General features: G+C 37.3%; 1 protein-coding gene across 2 annotated transcripts; it reads left to right on the top strand.

Annotated features, from left to right (window-relative positions):
* The first annotated feature begins 5 nt into the window (after nt 1-5).
* On the top strand, nt 6-19,231 carry FBXO9 (F-box protein 9). Of its 2 annotated transcripts, XM_071806992.1 has the most exons (14): nt 6-137; nt 3,985-4,062; nt 5,050-5,208; nt 5,640-5,697; nt 8,515-8,614; nt 11,015-11,145; nt 12,418-12,532; nt 13,265-13,383; nt 13,678-13,768; nt 14,746-14,841; nt 15,579-15,672; nt 16,418-16,572; nt 17,860-18,008; nt 18,455-19,231. In XM_071806992.1, the coding sequence occupies exons 1-13, from the start codon at nt 135-137 to the stop codon at nt 17,966-17,968; spliced, it is 1,308 nt and encodes a 435-aa protein (XP_071663093.1). In that variant the 5' UTR covers nt 6-134; the 3' UTR covers nt 17,969-18,008; nt 18,455-19,231. The 2 variants fall into 2 exon arrangements, with proteins under 2 accessions (XP_071663093.1, XP_065689264.1); XM_065833192.2 differs by lacking the exon at nt 18,455-19,231 and having other exon boundaries at nt 17,860-18,433.
* Nucleotides 19,232-22,095: the final 2,864 nt, after the last annotated feature.

Genomic DNA, 22,095 nt, shown 5'->3' with positions numbered 1-22,095 from the left:
CAGTTACTCCCGCTGCGTGGTGCGCTTCTCCGACCGAGAACTCTGCTAATTTCCCCCCGCGGGGAGGACACACGGACCGAGCAGGGGGGGCAGAGACCCCCGGGACGGGACAGCGCCGCCCGAGCGTTGGCAGCATGGTGAGCGAGCCCAGGCCGGCCGTACCCTGGGCCCCGCTGCACTGCGGCCTGGGGCGGGGGAGGGACCGAACCGGGAGGCGGCGGTGGGGGCTCGGCCGCTGTGGCAAATGCGGGCGGAGGCCGGTCCGGCCCGGCCCCGCCGCCGGGGGGGATGAGGCGGTACGGGGTGTGTGCCTGGCGGCTGGAGGAGCGGCCCCCAGCCGCACTGCTGCCGGGCAGCCCTGCCCTGTCCGCCTGCCCGCGGGGCGGCCGCGACGCCCGGGTGCTGTGTGGGGTCGTGGCCGGGATCGCACGGCGGATGACTGCGCCGCACGGAGGCACGGCCGCCTTCCGCTGGGGGGTTTGGGCTGATGAGTGGGGCTGCTGGGTCCAGGACCGATGTAGCTGTCTGTAGAAACACGGGAGCAAATCTCTGTGACATTACAAATGGGCGTGCCCCACCTTTCTCTTTCTTCCATCAAAAAACATGGCATGAAGTCACTCGGTAATTTAAAAGGGTCTGTGAGCCAGGCACTCTGCATTTGAGTTTGTGATATAACATATCAGGAATGTTTTTGGTTCAGTATTGCTCTTCTGACGGCACCTCAATGTGAATTCAAGTATCCATGATGAGAACTTGATCATTCAGAGTTAAACTGTTTCTGTAATTCAGGAGCTCTTAAAACTCCTTACCACTGTGATTACAACTCTTTTTTAGAACACAGTGTTCCTTTTACTACATTGACAGAAAAACTGAGCGACTTCCTCATTTTTTTTGTAATACCAAGCAGAGTGTTAGCTATCAGTCACTGTTTCACTAAGTCGTGCTTGCTTTTCCCTTCATTCAGTACAGTTCACTTGTAGCTGTGTTCAGCTGGTGACAGTCAACTTTCAACTGTTTTTGATCTTGGCTTTCTTTAGCTGAAACAAAGATCTCAACTATTGAAGGATTTGACATAACAGGCAGTTTAGTAAGTGATTGTTGTGCTCTGAGGAAATTGGCATGCAGTTATTGATTGCAAAACAGTTAAAACAAAGCTGTCCAAATAAACTAGTTTTGCATTTGGCAAATGATTTATAAAGCTTTGCAGACAAATCAGAATCAAATCACCTCAGCTGACTTCCTTTTACAAGTTGCAGTCTAATTCAGATTTTGCTTTTGACATGTTGACCTTTTGGTCGCTGGACTGGCTACCACTTTTCTCATGGAAAATTATTTGAACTGATGGGTACACACTAAGGATGTCTCACTTTCAAGCTGGATAAAGTCAGTGTTCCATATGACAACTGACTTGTAGCAGAAGGGAGGCCAGCAGCATAGAGATGAATCCATTAGATCTATCCACTAAGTAGCAGTTACAGTGCAGTGTTCTGTGAACTTCAGAAACTGTAACTACAATTTAAGTATTGTGTAGAATGGGGGACATGGAGACAATTTTTGTAAGTTACAACCTGCTTTAGTTGTGGTCTCATGAGCTGTCTGTTATTGAAGATCCTTGCTTCAGCGATACCTGTGTTTGCTCATTTGTTCTAGCAAAACCATAGGATTTCAGCAGATCAAATAGTGAAGAGGTTGTTAATAGAGATCGGTTTTCTGGTTCAATTAGCCATGCAGTAGCTATGTGAATGAATTACTTTACTGGTGAATTTAGAGGGATGGCCACTTAAGCTGCCACTGCTGCCAGAAGACAAACCTTTGATATGAGAGACTTCAGATCACAGGTGCACTTGGTACAGAGGAGGTAATGATGAAAGCCAAAACTTTGGTTGTAATCAGCTTCATGATGTTTTTTGGCAGCTTTTGGGCTGTGGACTAGATCTTCTTACTATGGTGTATTTTTTTTGTTTGTTTTGATTGAGAGCACATTTACATTTTAAAGAGCATTGAATGGCGTTTTGGAAGCAATTGGTCCAGAACTGTGATTGACAGTTGACTCAGAAATGAGGGAGAAGTAGGGCAGTTGAACAGAGACAAGGGGAGGAAAATCAAGACTCTTAAACAGATTACTGAAACAAAGTTTTTGAACATGAGGCAAACTTCAGCCAGCTTCATAAGCTTCTAAATAATTTGAACTCTTGCTCTTAAATATTTACAGACTTTATGAGTTAAAGGTTTTAATCGGTGTGCCTTTATGCACAAGAAGATAGTGTATTGATTTAGTTTAGAAATAATTTTACTAGTCTCTGCATTTTGTAGATAAAACCAGGCGTTTCCTGCCCAGACGGAGAGCTGACTAGACGGAATTCAGCTGTGAACCAGAAGCCTTGCACTCTGCGCAGACAGGAGTAGGCCTTATTTGTGTCAGCCCAGTGCCATAATAATGCACTTACAGGCATCTGTTTCAGTGCTGACTTGTTCCTAGGTATCTCCGCTTGGCCAGTGTAGATATAATCCCTGGATGCTAAAATAATGTGATGATAGGATTGCTGTACTTATAGGACATTAACTGCCTGCAATCAAATTCTGGAATGAAAAACCATGAAACTTCTAAGTTATTTGCCGCTTGCACAGATTTGCTTTGGAGCATTCTGGCTTAACTGTTTTTTCCACCGAGAAATTAAAAATGCACAACCTTAAGATGAGAGTGTAAAAACAGATGCAATATCTGTTTATTTTAGTCAACCAACACTGCATTATTAATTGTATAAGATAAATTGACTGAGACATTAGTGAAAATAAGTTTATAGATGACCAGCCCTGTAAGTTTAGGGTCCTTTTGGGAGCCAGGGAGAAGAGCTACAGCCTAGCTCCAGGGAAGTGCTTGTCACCAAGACAAAGAGATTAAATGTTGCATTCTCATCAGGTTTGCCAATGTAGTTTGTTCATGAACTTCCAGATGCTAAAAAAATTTTATAAATTTTCTGAATACAAGAATGCTTTGATTTGCACTTTTTTAAGTAGTGGTGATAATCTTAATGCCAGGTTTACCTTCTTATCATCTCACTTTGCTTTATGTACTTGCAGAACTATAGAATTTCAGGGCAGAATGACAGAAAAACTGGGATGTTTCAGCTGCAGGAAGAACTTTAAACAAATATCTTAGTCTTTTTTGAAGTGGTTTTTTTTTCCTTGCTGACATCTTGATGCTGTTGTAATTGTAGTGCCTCATCACTGACAATCAGAATTAGTTTTTGTTTGGTTTAGTATAGGTTCCATAATCTAAGGATATTTGACAATGAGAATATATTTGCGTGTTTTTAAGTTTTGCTCTTAAACTAGCTGTCTATCTCCTATGTAGAACCCAGTTCAATTTAGTTAAATGTCATATTTAAGGTCTTATTTGTGTAACCTGTCTCACAGCAGTACTGTAAATAAAACCAGCTGTCAAGCTCTCATGCTGTCTTTTTGTGTTCTGTTTACTTTCACATGTAGTTTTTGAGATTGCACATATTGTCTCATAATTTTCATAAAGTATTCTTACGCAAAGCACTAGTCTTTTTGTGCTTTTGTAAATATTAAACAAATAAAAACTACTGGTTATCTTTACAATGAGAAGATAGTGATTGAATTTTAATTAGTAGTACACCACTGTTTAATACCGAAGCTTTGGTTCTGTGCTTTGACTTAGACACTGAGTGTATTTATTCTGGTATTATAGCGTATAAGCCTTCAGGTGATACAAAACTGTGTCGGATTGATGTGACTGAAATGCAAAACCCAACTTCATTGTTTAATAGGGAAGTGCAAACAATACCAGTATTTTAAGATTAATTCTTATGATCAATTAAGATTGATCTTTTGGGTAGGTGGGCAGGGTGGGGAAAAGAGGAACATGCTTGATTTTTTTTGTGAGTGTCCATGACAGTCATGCTTTGTGAATGTGCTATAGGGACTTATGTATAATCATGTCTGACTGCTCTCTACTAGGCAGAAGCTGAAGAAGATTGTCACTCTGATTTGGTAAGGACCGATGACAATGAAAGATCTGGTGAAGCAAATCTTCAGGTATGTCTCTCATGTTAGTGTTTTTTTACAAATATAGTACTGCTGTGATTTAAGCTGCATTACTTACGCTCCTTTAGTTACCACATGTTTGTTGATCTGACAAATGCTTGATCTGTGTACCCCTCCAAAAGCAAAATAGATAAATTTTGCATTGTGCTCCAAATGTCAAATTCAGCCTTCAGTTGTCTGTGGCGAAGAAAATAAAGTTTGTGGCAGATTTGGAATTTATTTGAAGAACTTTGAAATTGCACAACAGTTTCCATATGGATCAAATTCCAGTTTAAGTTGTCACTTTCTTCTGGAACAGAAAGTTGATAAAAGCAGTTTGATAGAAAAGTGAGTTCTCTTACAATACTAGATTTCTATGTAGTTGCCCCCCAGAAGTCGTGATGATTGGAAGGGACATGTAAAAGGTAACTTCAAAGATGCTGAAAAAAATGCATGGCAAGAATTATAACTTCTTATTGCACAGAGCATAGTCCTTTTTTTTTTACAAGAGAACAGAGTGTGAGATCTTTCTTGTATATTATATAAATGACAGCTTTGATTGTAATAAAGCTTATTATGCTTGTGTACAAAAAATCAGGTTTTCTAAATTTTCATTTCAAGAGTTTATTGACTTCTTATTTAAGATAACTCTGCATAAACAAGGACAAACACTGTGTGTAGGAAGAATACTTTTCTATGGAGTCGTAAGTGATTACCTTAGTACTAACAACCTCTTCCTGAAACATCATTTTTTCTTTTGAGATGAACAGTCCAGATAAAAGTGCTTCTGTTATTGAATGAGATTGAAAAAGTACTTGTGCATTTAAAAAAAAAAAATACTATAAAACAATTGCTAACTCTCTTTGTCTAAACTCACTGAAACTATTTAAGACTTGGAAGTGTAAAGCATAATTTTGGAACTCTTTTTTGTGTTTGTAATTTCTTCTCAGAAATTATCTGAATATGTGATACTAAATCAGAATTAACTGGATTTTCTAGGCAGAGCTTCAGATGTTCAGAGCTCAGTGGATGTTTGAGCTTGCCCCAGGTATGAGTTCTAGTGGGTTGGAACCTCCGCCATGCAGAGCATCTTCAAGAGGACCTGGAGTAAAGTCTGTAGATGCCAGAGGGAAACAGGAGATAGCAAAAGAGGAAAAGGTACAAAAAAAAAAAAAAGTAGTATAATTTTGGGGGTTTTGAGTGTGTTAATATGACAGTATAATTATCCTAAAAGCTAATGCTGAATTAAATCTAGAGAAACAACAGAGGTGTTTCACCTGTTGTCTCCATACCAATATCTTTCCATAATGCTACACTGATTTTTCTAGTTTTTATACTTCACTTTGTGTCACCTTCCACATCTGCTTTCTGAAAGACTGTGGGTAAGGGCAAAGTAACAGGAACGGGGGTAGTTTGTTGATTGGGAATTTCAGTTATGATTTTTATCATGAGTTATTTCTTCTCACTCTATTTGTGGAATTATTTTATTAATCTGCTTCACAGGGTACAGTAGATAAGATGAAAAATAAGTCAAGTGACAATGTACTTGTAAGGAATTTAAGAAGTGTTCTGTATCATGTATTGTGCAGGCAAAAGAACTTTTCCTGAAGGCGGTGGAAGAAGAACGAAATGGGGCCCTTTATGAAGGTACTATGGAAGTCTACAACAGACACCCTTAATGCAGAGGAATCTAACATTCTGATTTATGTGCAAGACTGCATGATGCCAGTGAACTTGAATTGCAGGCTACTAGTAATTTGAGAGCTCAGTTATTCGGATAAGCAAACAGGTTTGCTATAAAAGGAATCATCGTAGTTCTAAGGTTGAGGTGAAGCTAAAGTGAGATCAAGGAAGCAATTTCTAGATTTCAGACAAAATTATGGTATTTTGTAATCTAGCAATTTAGTGAAGCACTGGATTGCTTCTTCATATAGCATGTTTCTTTATATGACTTCTGTAACAGTAATTAAGGAAGACAATATACTCTATTTCCTGTGCTCACAGTTTTCTTTGTTTCACTTTGAAGAGAACTGCTTAACACCCCTGGAATGTTTTCTTGTTTTGTTGTCTGGTTTTTATTTTGTTTTATAAATTTACACAGCATGCTAAGCTTTAAGAATTCCTGAAGTGAATGTTTAATTCTGGTAGTCTAATTTTATGAGGTTTACCATAAATATTTAAGATGCTTAGCTGGCTTGCCCTCTTGCTATCAGCTTTAGCAAAAATGGAAATTCAAAGTTTTTTTCCACATATTTAGCTTTCAGAATATATAGAGTAAGAAGCCCATCCTAACTTCAAGTCCTGTAGGTCAGTAGTGGAGATAACCAGGTAATAACTGGTGACTTAATTGTTACACCAAGTTTTCTATTTCTTTCTTTAAAAAAAAGGAACACATAACATACGTGCCATCTTGCTCATCCACTAGAGTTTTTGGCCACCTCTGTTAAAGTGCAGGTGCAAAATATGGCAAGATATGCAAAACAGAGGCTACTCTGGAAGCTCCTGAACTCAACCACCTGTTGAATAGAAAATTTCCTCTCCACCATGGGAGTTTTCTTTCCCTTGCAAGGGATTTACAGTGGTGGTTGTTCCAGATGTCAAATCAACTGGGAGAAATACGAGTCCTCAGTAGGTAATAAAATTAGTTGGTTCAATTTCTAATATATTACATGTTTTTACAGGCCAAAATTACTTTAGGCTAAGGTATTTTGTGTGTTGGGTATAGAATTAAATGCACGGTAAACAAAGATGTCGGGACTGAATCGGATACAAAATCTGCCATTTAGGAAATAATACAGTAGATTCTGAAGCTTTTTTATACCAACAGTTGCCAAGTAAATAAAAAAAATTAGGAAAGCAGCTTATTTAAGCATTATGTATACAAAATGGAAGCTGTAGCTTCATCTGCTGGAGTGCATTGCTTGTATGTTGAACACAGCAGTGGAAAAGTAGTAACAGCCAGCAGAGTTGCATTCACAAAGGTGTTTTAGACATCTGGATTGCATTAATATCAATCCATTCTTTCTCAGTTGAATTTGGTTTGAGATTTAAAGAAACAAAACAAAACTGTTTTTATACATACACCTGTATCAGACCTTAGAGACACAGTCCTACGCCAGACACAGATATATTGCTGAGCACACTTTTATCTGCTGACCTGACCTGGGTCGCTAGAATCCAAGTGACATTTCAGCCTGCTGCTGAGATATGCTGATACCTGATGTTTGTGAGACACTTACGTGCAGCAGCTTGTTCATGTTGAAGTACAGTACAGGCCTTGCTGCAAGATTAAATGCTAAAGTTGAGGCTGATCTCTGTTTAGCTGGCTGCTGGTTTTCCTCATCCTCACCAGCCAAAGGGTACTGCTTGTCACTCATCAGTGTTGACATGAACTCAAGAAAACAGGAACCCTTACTTGCCCCAAACTCGTGCTTCTTAGACTCATTAGTGTGTCAAATTCTGGCTTCCAAACTCACTAATGTTTTGTTTTTGAGGGTCCAATATGAGGGAGAGTTGCCCTCTGGTCTTGGTATCACCATCTGAGAATATGGAGACATAAATACATATATGATCTTAATATTGGTATTTAAAAAACCCGAATGTACTTAAATTAAGGAGGATCCACAGAGTTAACTCAGAAAAAAGACATTCTACAGCTTAAATAACAGTTTTTTCCTAGAAGGTGTTTTTCTTGGGCCTGTTTCTTTATTCAGTCTTACGGCATCTTTGGAGTGTTAAAGGCAGAGGGACTTTGCTGTAAGAAGCCTGGTCGGTCTGCTTTTCCTTCCTTTCCTGTAGTCTTGTGCTTGCTGCTGTCCTCCAGTTGGGTTCCTCACCCTCAGTGGCTTGAGTGGCTTGCTTCTGTGCCCTCTGTAGTTCTCAGGGTTTTGCCACAGTAAAATTTACTTGTTTTGTTTCTGTCATTGATGTTCTAAAAGTACAACAATATTTTGTTGATCTTTTTCAGCTTTTTAATGTTACATATGGCTGAATGACTATTTGTACTATACTGCCTACCTGCATCATCTTTCAAATTCTCGTTCATGTTCACCATAGTTTCTTATGAATATAATGCCTAAAATCTTCACGACTTTTCGAGAAAGCTTTGTAAGTGCTGGGCAACAAAGGAAATCAGGTCTTTGTAGTGTTTTAATATAAAATTTTGTACTCCATAACTGAATTTGTAGTGGTTAAGGCGAATCTGTAAAAGCTGACATACATCTGAGAGCTCTTCACTCTGAAAGAATACATGAAGTCTTTAGTTTTAGAAATAGATGTTCAATATGCCTCTCTTCTGTATTGAACATAAGCCTTATCAGTTTAGATTAAATAAGATTTACTAGGCGAAGGCATTTTCTACCTTTTTATTCCTTTAACTGAAGCCACCTGTCTGAAAAAAAATCTTTGCTTTGCTAAGCTAGTATAAGTATCAGACATATTTAAACATTAAACTTTTCTTTTCAGCCATCAAGTTTTATCGTCTAGCCATGCAGCTTGTACCTGACATAGAGTTTAAGATCACCTACACACGGTCCCCAGATGGGGATGGAGTTGGAAAGAGGTGGTGAGTATGAAAATTTACTAATTAAGTGCCTAGGAGTACTGAACCCCGAAAATTTGTTTTTAAAGCAGGTGAATGGTCTGCTGTCGTACCCAGTTGTAAGTCTCTTAAAATTTGAAAAGCTTGTCTGCTTTCATTTGAATAGACTGCTTTATAGAAAGTTTTACAGATGTATTAGTCTAAGGAGGGCTTTTTTATACTCTAGTTCAAAGAAGGTATGGATCTTGTTTGTTAATTCAAATGTAAGGATTACATATAGTTATGTTGTTACCAAAACCAACCAACAACAAAAACCACAAACAAATCAAACAAAAAAAACCAAACAAAAAGAAAAAAGCATCAATCATTTTATTACTTTTCACCTCTGATTTTCAGATTTATAAATTATACATTTAGGATCATCCACAAAATTGCAGATGGCAAAAACATAAATTATTAAAAGCTTTGTTCCGTGGAATAGGCATTGTAATTAAGCAAGGAAATATACTACTGTTCTTGTGCTGACTAACAGAGTCAAATTGGAACATTTCCAGTTATTAAGGCAATACATTTAGAAGCTTATTGATTGTAATCTGAGTAGTCTGGTCTTTGGTCATGGGAATACCCCTAGCCTCAACACACCAAATGTGTAGCAGTTTAAGGTTGACCTAACTTGAGCTCAAGTCTTAAGGACAGGATTCAGGTTAGGGCCAAAACTTCTGTTACAACTCAGCATACTGAAGACAAGTTTGTGAACCAGAGCTTTCCAATTTACTGCTTACTGACAGCAGACGTAGATGCTGCTGATTGCTACAAGAAATCAAGAGTTTGAAAACTGAGAATAAAAGAGTAAAGTACAACCATGTCTTTGTGGTATTACTAGCTCAGTCTTGTTGCCCCAGGGCAGTATAGCTTCAACGCAGTAGTTGACTCAGTATAAAAGAGTGAGATGAGATAAGTATTTTATTTACAAGTTACTTTAGTTTCTGAATGCATTGCTAGCATGACATCTTTGCTGTGTGTTTGTGCACTAGGAAAAATATTGGATAATAAACTACAGTCACGTACAAAAATTGGTTTTCTTAGGATTATTTTCTTATTTTAGCATCACTCTCTCCATTCCCTTAATTAAGCCTCTCTGTCCGTTTCCCCCTTACTGTATGAATTTTCATTTTGTTTTGTAAATGTTGCTGCAACATCCCGCGCACTATGTGACAGTGGGGGAAAAACAGCCAGTGTTCTTAATTGCTCTTTAAAAGCAGTATTTGTAGAGGTGTGTCTTTTCAAGAGACTCTAGTTGTGTTTTTACTCTCTGAATTACTATTGTAGGTGTTTCATACAATCTTGGAGAGGAAAAAGCAAATTACACCATTACATTTGAAAAAAAGCAATTTACAGTGTGGCCTGGGACTGGCCATCCTACACATCAAAATAAAGGAAGGTGTGTTGTGCAGCATCTTACTGCGGTCTTCATTATGACAGGCCCAAACATAATTGTCTTTTCTATAATTCTTTAAACCCATTGGTAGGTCTGCTAGTTGCTTGCTTGCATTCTCAGCTCGTTCGATCAAGCTTGTTTAGAGCAGAATTTAATAATATTAAAAAGTGACTGAAAGATCCCTTAGCTAGTTTGTATACCAAGGTAGGGGTAAGAACGCATTTTGTGATGAGATCAAGGAGAGTTGTGTAATTTTTGGTTACTTGGTGCAAGGAAGCATGTGCCTGTTAAATGATCGTATTATGACATACAACTTAAATTTGGATTTTTTTTTTAATGTGGTAGTGTTCTTTTGTCTTTAATCCTTCAAATATACTGACGAGTAGCAAGCACATTGCTTCTGTTCTGCCATCTTGTTCTTGCTCCTGAAATTTTTTTATGTCTGCCTGTCTACAGCATTGGTAAAAAGTAGTTTTCCTAAATGAAAGTTTTCCTTCATAATTGATGAATAAATACACTGAGGATCACTCTTGACTGAATAATGCAAGAGTAAAAAAAAATCCTTAGTTGTTTTTCAGTGTCCTACAATGTAACAAGGATTACAAAATATAGCTTTCTGTCAATTACAGTAAATTATTTCCTGCATATGGCCTATCTTAGACAAAGCAAAAGATCAGTTTTCTGTTTCAGTGGGGTCAGGCAAATCTTCAGTGACTTGTCTAAAACCAGTGAACCATGAACTCTCAAATCCAAAATAAACTGGAATTTAATGAAAAAATAAGTGTTACTGTCAGATTGGTTCCAGTAAAATCTAAATTGACTTGATAGGATTGTAGTAGTTGTTTTATCGTATGATGAAATGAGATTATTTAAAAACATACAGGAGACAACTACATTGAATGAGGTTAAGACAGCGAATTGATGCCAAGATAAGGACATCTGTTGGTGTGTTTTGTCCAATTGTGTTGGCATTCTCCCTTTTCTAGTGTCGAAGATAACAAAGAGGATGACAAAATGGCTGATCTCCTGTCAGATTTCCAGCAGCAGTTAACTCTTCAGGAATCTCCAGTCAAACTTTGCCAGCCCGAAGTTGATGTCAGCCAGACCCATATCTCAGGTATGAGATAAGATACTCTGTAAGAGTTCAGAGGCAGAATTTATAGAGATGTTTCACTCAGACTTTATTAAGAAATTTGTCTCCTTCATTCTAAAGCCACCTTTAAAGAAGTGTACTCAATATCTATTTACTTCTGTAGTTAGATGTGAGGGGAAAAAAAGATCATTAACGAGCTAAACAGATATTGTTCTCATACATGATTTTGCCTTTGTTGCACAAGTAGAATTTTTCAGGATCAGAGTCATACTTAAAAGTAGCATCTTAAAGAAACAGACTTGCTGAAGTACATGTATTCCAGTTTTCATTCCAGTTAATGTTTGAAAAAGTAAAATGTGGGGCGGTTTTGTTTGCTTTATTACAATTCTTAATTGTGAATAAGAGACAATTGTTCTGTGAAGAATATGCATAAATGCATTTCTTGTTTTTATCTGATTCTGTATCAGATTTTTCAAACAAATGTATTTTCAGGTTCATCAAGTCTTATGTGCATGTGATGATACAGTTGCAACCATAGGCCCTGGGAAGCAGCAGTAGTTGAAAATAAATGAAATATGATTCCTGCTGCTATTAGTGAACAAGATTATACACAACTGAAGCAATAGAAAAGACTTAGGGAGGCAGAAAGGTATTAGGTGTAATTTTGGCTTAATTTCCCAGGGCTTTCTCACTGAACTTTTAATGCTGTGAAAATTTTTATATGATCTTGTGGAGCTTTCATGAGGAGTGTGTCATCTTGTATTATGTTAGAAAAAGCCTTTAAACACAACAATGCTGTGTGATACCATTTTCAAACACTGGAACTGTACCACAACATATAGAGTGGTATCATATCAATTTTGTGGTGAATAGGTTGTCCTTAGGACCTCTTCTCCAACACAGAACCTGACCTGAGCTGGTTTCACTTGTTATGCAGGAGCAGTATGCTTTGAGGTAATGTGACACACTAGGTCAGTTTGAAGAAAATACTGCTTTGGAGGCACTGTGGATGTGCAATATATATGTGTGGAAGTTTTGGTGTAATGCTTTAGAGTTGTGGATATTTGTACTCTAAGCCTATGTTTTATCCTATAATCTTACCATAAAGCACTTTCAACCCCTGATTTTTGTTCTTTTGTTATTCTAATATATAGTGACTGTTAAACATTTTTTTTTTCCTGGCATCTGGCTACAATGTGAAAAAATCAGATTTTTTTATGGCAAGTCAGAACTTCAGTAATGGTCAACCCTGGGATTACAGATTACATCTAACAAGGGTTTATTTTCTCTTTGCAGTGTTGCCTATGGAAGTACTAATGTACATTTTCCGATGGGTGGTTTCGAGTGACTTGGACCTAAGATCATTAGAGCAATTATCTCTTGTTTGTCGAGGATTTTACATTTGCGCCAGGTATTGCACATAAGTTATCTAGAGTGAAGCTTCTCTACTCTAAGGAAGAAAAAAGAGCTTTTTTTTATGCTTAAGCGTATGTAAACAGTATGGAGAAGTGGATAATAAATCCATAGAGCAAAATTGCCTGTGTTGGACAGATGTTTTTTGGGTTTTGTTTTTGTTTGTTTGTGGGGGTTTTTTCTTTGTTTTCCCTTTCCCCTTCCCTTTTCGCTTAGGCAGCTAAATTGTACATGTAGGACTATGTCCTCCTTTTTTTTTCCCATGGCAGTTTTCATGTTACACTCCTCACAATGCCAGTCAGCTTTTGAATACACCACTAAATGATAGGTTAGATAGATGGCTTCACTGTGATGGAAAACGTTGCTCAAAGTCTTACTTGCTTCACCATGTTCGAAAGTCAGAGCTGCAAGGTCTCCAAACTAATGTCTGTTGTGTCATCATCCTCATATGGCCACACAGAGGAGTGCTTGGCTGCTGCAATGTTTTTGTTCCATCCTTGGCTGAAAATGGCATTGTGTTCTTGAATTTTACTGGGAGAAGGCAGTGGCTTTCAAAAGCTCCAGGATTAAGTAAATGAGTCAATGATCTTAAATTATGAGCTATTGTTGTTCAATGAAGTTTCTTTTAGTTGCCTCCAACTGAATAATGGAGTGTGTTACTTTGATATAAAAAAGCTAAGCAAGGTTCGCGAAAAAGTTGCGAGGTTTATTTTTTTCTCATTTTCACTAGAGATCCTGAAATCTGGCATCAAGTCTGTTTGAAAATATGGGGCAGGAGCTGCAATAAGCTTGTTCCATATGCCTCGTGGAGGGAAATGTTTTTGGAAAGGCCTCGTGTTCGATTTGATGGTAAGACGTACTTGTGGAAACAGTTGTACTTTTTACTGCATGTAACCGCGACAGAAGCAATCAGGTGGATTTCGTGTTTATGACGTCATTATTAGACCTAATCTGAATTTGTTTGGGCATTTGAACCTGTAGAACATCTGTAAAGAGAATGGAGGGGTGCAAGGGACAAAACCAAAAACTTTCATGTGTTTAAGTAACAAAAGACAAATAAAAAGTTTTATATTATTTGTTTTTTCATCTTAAATATTTTATGTACTTAATTTTTATTTGTATACTTATCTTGCTTTTCTGTAGGTGTATATATCAGCAAGACAAAATACATACGTCAAGGAGAACAATCTCTTGATGGTTTCTATAGAGCGTGGCACCAAGTGGAATATTACAGGTAGAACTGTAGTACAATGAGTGAGTGAAATGTTTCTCTCTCTTAAGTTCTTTAAATCCAGCCCTTGATATCACAAACATGAATCATTCTGTAAAACTCAATGGAACTACTACAGTGTGTAAAGCTATTTATATTTTTGAGAATAGGTCTTAAAAAATAGGATTTATTATTACAATTAGAGGTGGGCTTAGAAACACATTCCATCCTCAGTTATACTATTTCACTTGGATATAGCTTAAACAGTAACAACAGTAATACTCATCCACAGGTTTCTTTCCCCAAATCACTTCTACTTTACGTTTATGATATAATAATTGTTTTCAGCAGAGGGAAAACAAGTTATTTTAAAATAATTTTCTTTTGACTTATATGTAACCAGTTGTAAATAACCAAGAGGCTGGGCTTGCTCAACTTGCTGTAAATACTTTGCCATTTATTTCCTCAGCCTGTGTTTCTGCTGTTCTTCATCTTGCTGTTTCCAGCTTTTATTGTTCCCTTCTGCTGTCTGTTCTGAGGCTATTTCTGTAGTATCACAAACATCAGCATGGTATCTCAGTACTGTAAACATTTATCAGATCCCAGAACTTGAAAAAGTCCATATGACATTGTCCATTCTGTACTGATACTGTAATTAAGATTTTGTTGTTTTGTCTCAATCAATCCTAGGAATGGAGAAACTTACTTGAGATCAGTTTTGATTCCAGGGTAGCCTTCTTGCTGTGATTAGAGGTGACAAAACTCCTGAACTTTTGCCCTTTTTCATAACTCTTCATAATTTGCTCTTTTAATCTTCAGAACTCTAGGTTTCGGATTACTTTTTTTTCTGTTATATCACGTATGAAGAAATATTTTTTTCAAATCTTATTACCTACCAAGTTCTATATCCTCTGGGAAATACCCTGTGATTTAAAAAAAAAAAAATCAGAGAAAAAATAATTTGTTTTCTAGGTTTGTCTTGTGTAATTATATTCCTGCAGGTATTTGAGATTCTTTCCAGATGGCCAAGTTATGATGCTGACAACTCCTGAAGATCCACAATCCATAGTTCCTCGCTTACGGACTAAAAATACAAGGTTATTAAAGTAAAATACTTGCCTCTACAGTTTTCGTCTTGCTTTTACCTGGCAATTTGTATTTACTTCTGTCTCAGATTCTACATCTTGGCTTAACAAAACAAGACTAAAATACTATATTACTATATTAAAATTTGGTCTTTGTGCAAAGATATGTTTCATTTTGAGGTGCTGCTACTGTAAGTAGGTTTCATTTGCAGGTTATGTGATTTTCAACTTTTAGAGGAGGTAGATGGAATAATACGTGCTATTAGCTTGGTGGTTTTAGAATCCTTTTAAAGATACTATTTTGTTCTTGACTGCCTTCCCGCAGTTCTTGACTGTTTGAAGTAGAGTGAAAATTTTGGTGTGATATGACTAAATCATTGCTTTATTTCTTTTTGATGTTTGCATGAACTTGTTAAAAACATAGAAAATTGTTTGTGACTTCAGTACACGTTTGAGCTGTTCCCCAGAAGTCTGAAAATATGTAGCAGTGGACTGGGTAGAACTGACTAACTCACTTTTACTGTCCTACCTGGACAAATTAAAAGCAACTTTCCAAAATGTTTCCATCGATTTGTATCATCAGTGAGCCTGCTACTTTACTAAATGGAAATAAAAAAATATCCTTGATTATGATATGTACTCAGTGCTCTTTTAATTGCTGATATTTACACTATAAGACAGAGAACATTTGCATTTAAGACAGAGAATATTTTTATGTCCTTGACACTCTCCTCCTCTTAACCTTCCAGAACGGATGCAATCTTGCTTGGCCATTATCGCCTTTCCCAGGAAATGGACAATCAAACCAAAGTATTTGCTGTATTAATGAAGAAAAAGGAAGAGGTAGGTAGCAAAAGAGAATAGAGAAAAAGTAGTTTAGAGAGGTGGCTTTTTAATAGGTTTTTTCTCAGACCAAATATTTTAAGGCATCTGAATATTTGCATTACACCAGAGAATTAAAAAATTAATTTCATTTTTAAATGGTTTAAAATTAAATTATAAATGAGCATCGTAATTTATTGTACCTTTTTCCTGAATCTGTAATAACCTTTTTATTAAGGTAGATAAATATCTCATTCACATTTGAGCAACAGTTCTCCCCCTTAGGCTTAATTGCTGTATGTGATGCTATTTAGGTAGTTTGTTGACATTGTTAACAAACAGAAGGGAAGGATGAAAAGGTCATTTTCTGAGATCAGTTTAGATTCTGGCAGTTATATTCTACAGCATTAAATAAAACTAAATAAGCAGTATTCGTTAATTGAACTCTGAATGATTTGGTCAATTTATTTACATCACAAAATTTTCAGATTAACAAAGTGTCTGTCAAGTGAAACTTCAAAGAGTTACAAGTGTTACACTACTTACAGTGAGTTTTCATAGTTGGGTGGTGTCTTCCACACTTCTATTACTTTCTGTAAGAACTTCTTCCGTAATTAACAGCTTAATTGATGTATCTTAGCATCATAGAATCAATACCAGTACTTAGCCTTAAGTATAAGAGTTTAACAATACTAAGGCCTCAGGATAAATAGTCACACAATATGTTCTTTATAGGTCATGAAACTTTTCTCTTCTCTTTGTACAGAAACCAATTGACTACCACAAATACAGGTATTTCCGACGTGTTCCTGTGCAAGAAACAGATCACAGTTTTCATGTAGGACTGCAGCTGTGCTCCAGTGGGCGACAGAGGTTCAACAAACTTCTCTGGGTACATCATTCTTGTCACGTAACTTACAAGTAAGTACATTGGGAATAAGATGAAAGAAAGATACTTAACTGTAGAAACGGGTAGCATTGATTTGTCCAGTACTAAGTGCAGAAGAGATAAAGACTGAGACTTCAGAGGCTTTAACAGAATGCCCTGAAAACAGTAACTGGTCCTGATTTGATATATTGTAATGAACTTCTACTTTAAGAAATCCCAATATTTTAGTAACACTTTTTAATGGTATGGGAAGATTCCTCAGTAGTAGAATTGCAGTATTTTAGCTGTTTAAAGGATTTGTGAACAGTGTTTGAATGATTTCAGAACTGAATCAGGTTTGAATGACTTAGTGTGGTGCTAGTAATGGGATGTGGAAAACACATATTCATTAAGGTATATTTATTTTTCTCTGTGGATGTGCAAGCTAGAAATGTCTGCACCCATCATGTGAGAACTGTAGCACTTACAAACTACATAATCCAGCACTGCAAAATGTGGACATGAGACCAGCCCTTCTGATCACTAACCATGGCCACTCTTCTTGCACCTGACACTGAATTACTGGCAAGTTGGCTGTCCAGATGTTTGATGTTGGCATTTAGGGTGGATTTAGGCCTTGTCTTCCAGTCTGTTTTTAAAGGAACATAGCTCAGCTATTGGGCTGCAAGTATATAAAAGCTAAGTAAACTACTGGCGGTTGGCAGTATAGGTAACTTCCATAAACAGAAATATTGCTTTTATACAAACTAATACTTTCATACGTAATTTATGAAGAAGTGGCAATATCATAGACACTCCTTACAGCATGAAGTTTCTGTACTGCTTAGGTTCGGTACCTCTCAGCATGGCGGTGTCCTTTTGAAACTAGAATAAAGATGAGTATAAAACACAGCTGGAAGAATGTATGCTTTTGGTCACTGATGTTCAGAAATACTTGGGTTTCTTTTTTAAAAAGTTTTGTAAACATACAAGTTATTGCTGTCCCTCTGTATTCTGAATTCAGGGTTTTAAGTGAAACAAATAAAAGGGGATTTTTTACTTCAATATTAATATGGTGACTTGAGTGACATCCCATGCTGTTTCAAGTCTTGGAGCTAATAAGAATGGAAGGAAAAAATGGTTTCTTTGATATTTATATAGAAGTATAGTCTATATAGCGTGATTCATCCAACATTCACATGCTTTCGGAACAAGGCAGTACGAAAGACACATTCCAGCTGTAGGTTGGTGTACGCATCGTACTGTGGAACTTGATTCCGTTATTGAGGGACTTGAATAGCAACTTGTCTCTAATTTAACTCTTATGGTACCCTTTGCAGATCGACTGGTGAGACAGCTGTTACTACTTTTGACATCGACAAAATGTACAGTCCTTTGTTCTTTGCACGAGTGAAGAGTTTTACTGCATTTTCAGAGAAGCCACTCTAGGAAACACCTTTTCCTCTCACAATTTTTGCATGAATAAAAGGTTGTAGCTAATGAGCACTTAAGTTATAAATGTGTATATATTTGGAACATTTTGAAATTCTGGGGAATTTTTTGAAGGCAGCATGTTCTGTTTGATAATGAATGGCTGGGGTTTTGTTTTGAGATCAAGCTTGTGAGTATCGAACGCCTTTATTTTGTGACAAGAATTTGGTAACAAAGTTTTGTTGTTTGTTTTCATTTTGTTTTTTAAACAGATTTTATAAATCGGTCTGTTAAAAATGTGAGTTCATCTGTCTGGACACTGGTTTGTCCAAAAGGAATTATTATAGGAAAATCTCACTGTCCGTGGGACAGTGTGTGTGGTCTCTGGTGAAGGCTTGAAATGAGAAGGGGAGAAAGTTGTCTTATATCTGTTAAATTGTGTGGCTTAAAATAACTTCAAATAAATGTTTTCTTTAAATTAAACTTACTTTGTTTGCCTTTAAGATCTGGCACTTTGTCAACATCAACCTTAAGAAAAAACAATGAAGGGCAAGCAAGCATGAAGTAGAAAATGTAACTGCAGAGATACATCTGCACCAATGCAGTGATGTCAGTTGGTCACACATGTAATTTGATGTTGATGGAAACTGAGTGGAGCCTTCTCGACAGGATGGGCACAGAGGGCAGAGGGCAGTGAGTTGTTCTCCTGTACAGTAGGACGAGTTTGCAGGGTACGCAGCTCTGCGTGGAGAATGTCACCACACACTGGCGAAATGCTGGTGTGTACCACACATGCATTGGCACAGGTAAGCATGGCTCACTTGGACGTGATCGGCATGTGTTACAACCCTTCATCTAACCTCGCTACAGATGCTGTAAATCCTTTGAGCATTTGTTGTACTACGATAAATGTTGAGGCTGCTGTAGATGTTCAGGTGCTGTGTACTGCTAATCATGAAGTGTACCTTGAGGTTCAGTGCAGGTACTGTACACTGCTTCTCGGCATGTATCGACTGGGGGGTAGTGCAGATACTGTAATGCCGCTTATTATATATGTATCTTTGATTCTGAAAGAACTGAAGCTTTTTAGTGTAGTTTTTTAAAGCTATTTTACTTAATTTACCTTTGAACATCTCATTTCAAAATACTGACCTGGGCTTGAGGATTGAAATGTGAAAGCTGGGGAAAGAACTAGACTTGTTCCATAATTTATAAAGTGTATCTTTGCAAGGAGCTACATGATTAAAAATACATCAATAAATCATGACTTTGAACACGCAATCCCTTGCAATTTCTTATTTTGCCGAGAAATCATTATTTTCATACAGCTAAAGATGATCAGTTAGGAGTTACCGTGCATAAACTACATACTAGGCAGGATTGACAGGTAGAGTTAACCACTTAAAGCCTGTTTATTATGCTGTTTACAAGTTGACTGAGAGAAGTAGATAAGTAGATAAGGGTTCTGAAGGAGGAGGTAGATACCTGAAACTTTGTGGTTTTTCTAGCTAGACCAATAAGACTGGTTACAGTGCCTCTTTGGCTGATGTCCTCAGACTTCAGTTGCACTGTGACTTCATACAATACGTTATTTAATAAGGAGTGTATTGTGTTCTCATTGCTGAAGGGAAAAATGATTGCTTAGAATTTCAACTTCGTGTTTTGAAATATTGCCGAGTTTGTACACAGAGTAAGATGTTTGTTAGTTACCTACACTTTTGTTGAGGGTGAAGGACAAAGATCTGATTCTTCCTGCTGAGAAGTGTCAAAAGTTTTGTCACAAGAATCACAAGAAGATATCAATTTTTTGTTCAGGTATGGCTTTGTCCAGTACCATGGATGTAATAGAAAAGCCTTTCAATTCAAAGCCCTTTTCATACCAAGATTTACCTGCTGCTTCTAAGCTTTTGTTTTTTCTTTCCTTGGATATGTGTTTGAAAAAGAGAGTGTTTCAAAAATATGGACCCAATTTCTTGCTGAATTGCAATTCAAATTAAGTCTATCTCTTTGAAACACCCTGTATACTCTGGGTGTAAAGGAAAAGCTAGCTAACATCCTGGTATACACAGAATCTGTTACAAATTGAGATGTTGATTCAACAGAAGTCTCAGACAATGAGTATTTTAATATATGCACATGGACAGTAACAGTACTTTCTTGATGAAGGAGTATTATATATAAATTACGTGAGCCTTCTATCTGTGAGACTGAGCTGGGATTAAATGCTTGTTCCTTTGCATTTAGCAATGCAAGCAAGTCAAGCTAGTTTTGTCTTTTAGAATGGTTTAATCAGCAGATACTGTTACTGTCCATGTGCATATATTAAAATAGTACTTGTTTCAGTAAATAAATGGGTGACTAGTTGCTCTTCATTCTGTCTAGTGATTTTCGATAGTCCAAGACTTTAATTGCTAGAGGCTCTATGTTTTTATAATTTAGTTTTATTTTCCTTTTAATTACCATATGAAGACATTAGTGTAACTAGTTTACTGCTGGGAAATTGCCCTTTACTAATTGTATTTGTAACTTGAATAAGAGAATAAGGTGTACACCTATACGGTCCTTTTCCCCAAGAATTTATTGTATAAGCTGAGACAAATTCACTTACAAAAATGGAAGGAGGGCTACGAGAGGTGACAGAGACACGATTATCAGAGTTGTAGATCTCTTAGCATTGTATTAGAGTGGACAGTTTTGCAGAGAGACGATCCTCAGATGATCAGATGTTAGGCTGACTTGACTCAGATACGAGCCACAGTTGAAGGTTTTGTGTGTGGTGCTGGGCTGTAGAAGGGTCAGGAAGCAGAGATGGGGGTTTGGTGCTGGGAGCAAAGGTCCAGCTGTGGGCGCTTCCCAACTGCTGAGTTCAGCTTCTGGTTTGCTCGATCACCATGAGCCAAGCTGGTCAGGATTTCAAAAACACATGATGTTTACACAAGGTTTTTGTTTCGAGAAAGAAAATGATAGAGTCAGTTTTGACTCTTTTAATCCAAGAAAATTCCCTGGAATGTGTGCCCAGTGTATTTGGAAAATTCTGTCAATGTTAAAAGGGTTGAGCTATTGAGGTGCTTTACAGTTTTGTCTTTTCTACTGTCCAAGATAAGAAAAACATGAAAGCTTATATACATTTGCAGAACAATTTGGATTTCAGAAATTAATGTTACGTATGCTACTGAGTATTGATAGCACCTGTAAAGAAATCAAAGACTTCTGTTTGACAGTCAAGCTTTGTGCTTTATGCTAAAACTAGCAGCTTTCTTAGGAAAACGACTTGTGTAATTGTTTGCTTAAAAGGAGCAGTTAGTGCTTCGCCTTACCTCTGTCTGGTCCAGAGTATAGTTCCTGAGTCCTTAAAATAATTCTTAAAACAGCAAGTCCTAGATAACGTTGGCTGAAACAAAGGATTTGGAAGAGAAACTAGAGTCTGTTATTAAACACAACTTTTTGGGCTATTTAAAAGTGGCATTTTGTGTCTCAGCTAAAGCTGCTGTCAGCTCTGGTAGTGTAGCCCACTTGGAAGGGTCCAGATGCACCAGGCTGATGTGCACTTACCATTCCAGGCTGCAAGAGACAGGTATTAAAATTACAGTATAGTATGATTTTGTGGAACACATATTCAAAGTATGAATAGAAAAAAAAATTTAAAAAATCATGAAACATGACTACTTCTGAATGTCAATCCTGCGAGATGCAGGAATATTGTCGCCTTCTCACCCTGGCAACTGCAGGTATTCTGACAACTTTTGAAGATGTCTGCAGCATGTTTATTAATTTAGCATCAGAATGCTCTATGAGAAATAGCTGGGTATGATGCAGAACTAAGAAAGGTAAAAGTAATGAAGTCCTGCCGAGTTAAATTATTTTTAATGTGGAAAGGCAAGATAAGTAGGCATTTTTTCCACACATTTTATTTCTGAATTAATGAATTTTCACCTGATAAGTACAAGCACTGCGACCCCTTCATGTTTCTGTGCCAAGTTTATGCCCGAAGTAAATTTATTTTCATTAATTCTACTTCCATAATGGTAAGAGATTGCTAAAAAAGAAGTTCTGCCCGGTTTAGTTTGCAGACTTTTTTTGGAAAGGAATTTGCTTGATTGATTCCCCATCCCCCCAAAGTAGCACTACCCTTGCAGGTCCAGGTC

This window comes from Patagioenas fasciata, chromosome 3 (genome assembly GCF_037038585.1).
Source record: "Patagioenas fasciata isolate bPatFas1 chromosome 3, bPatFas1.hap1, whole genome shotgun sequence".
In the NCBI taxonomy this organism is placed as follows: domain Eukaryota; kingdom Metazoa; phylum Chordata; class Aves; order Columbiformes; family Columbidae; genus Patagioenas; species Patagioenas fasciata.
The sequence above is the reverse complement of the archived record's forward strand: the minus strand, read 5'-3'. Positions and strand labels throughout refer to the sequence as shown.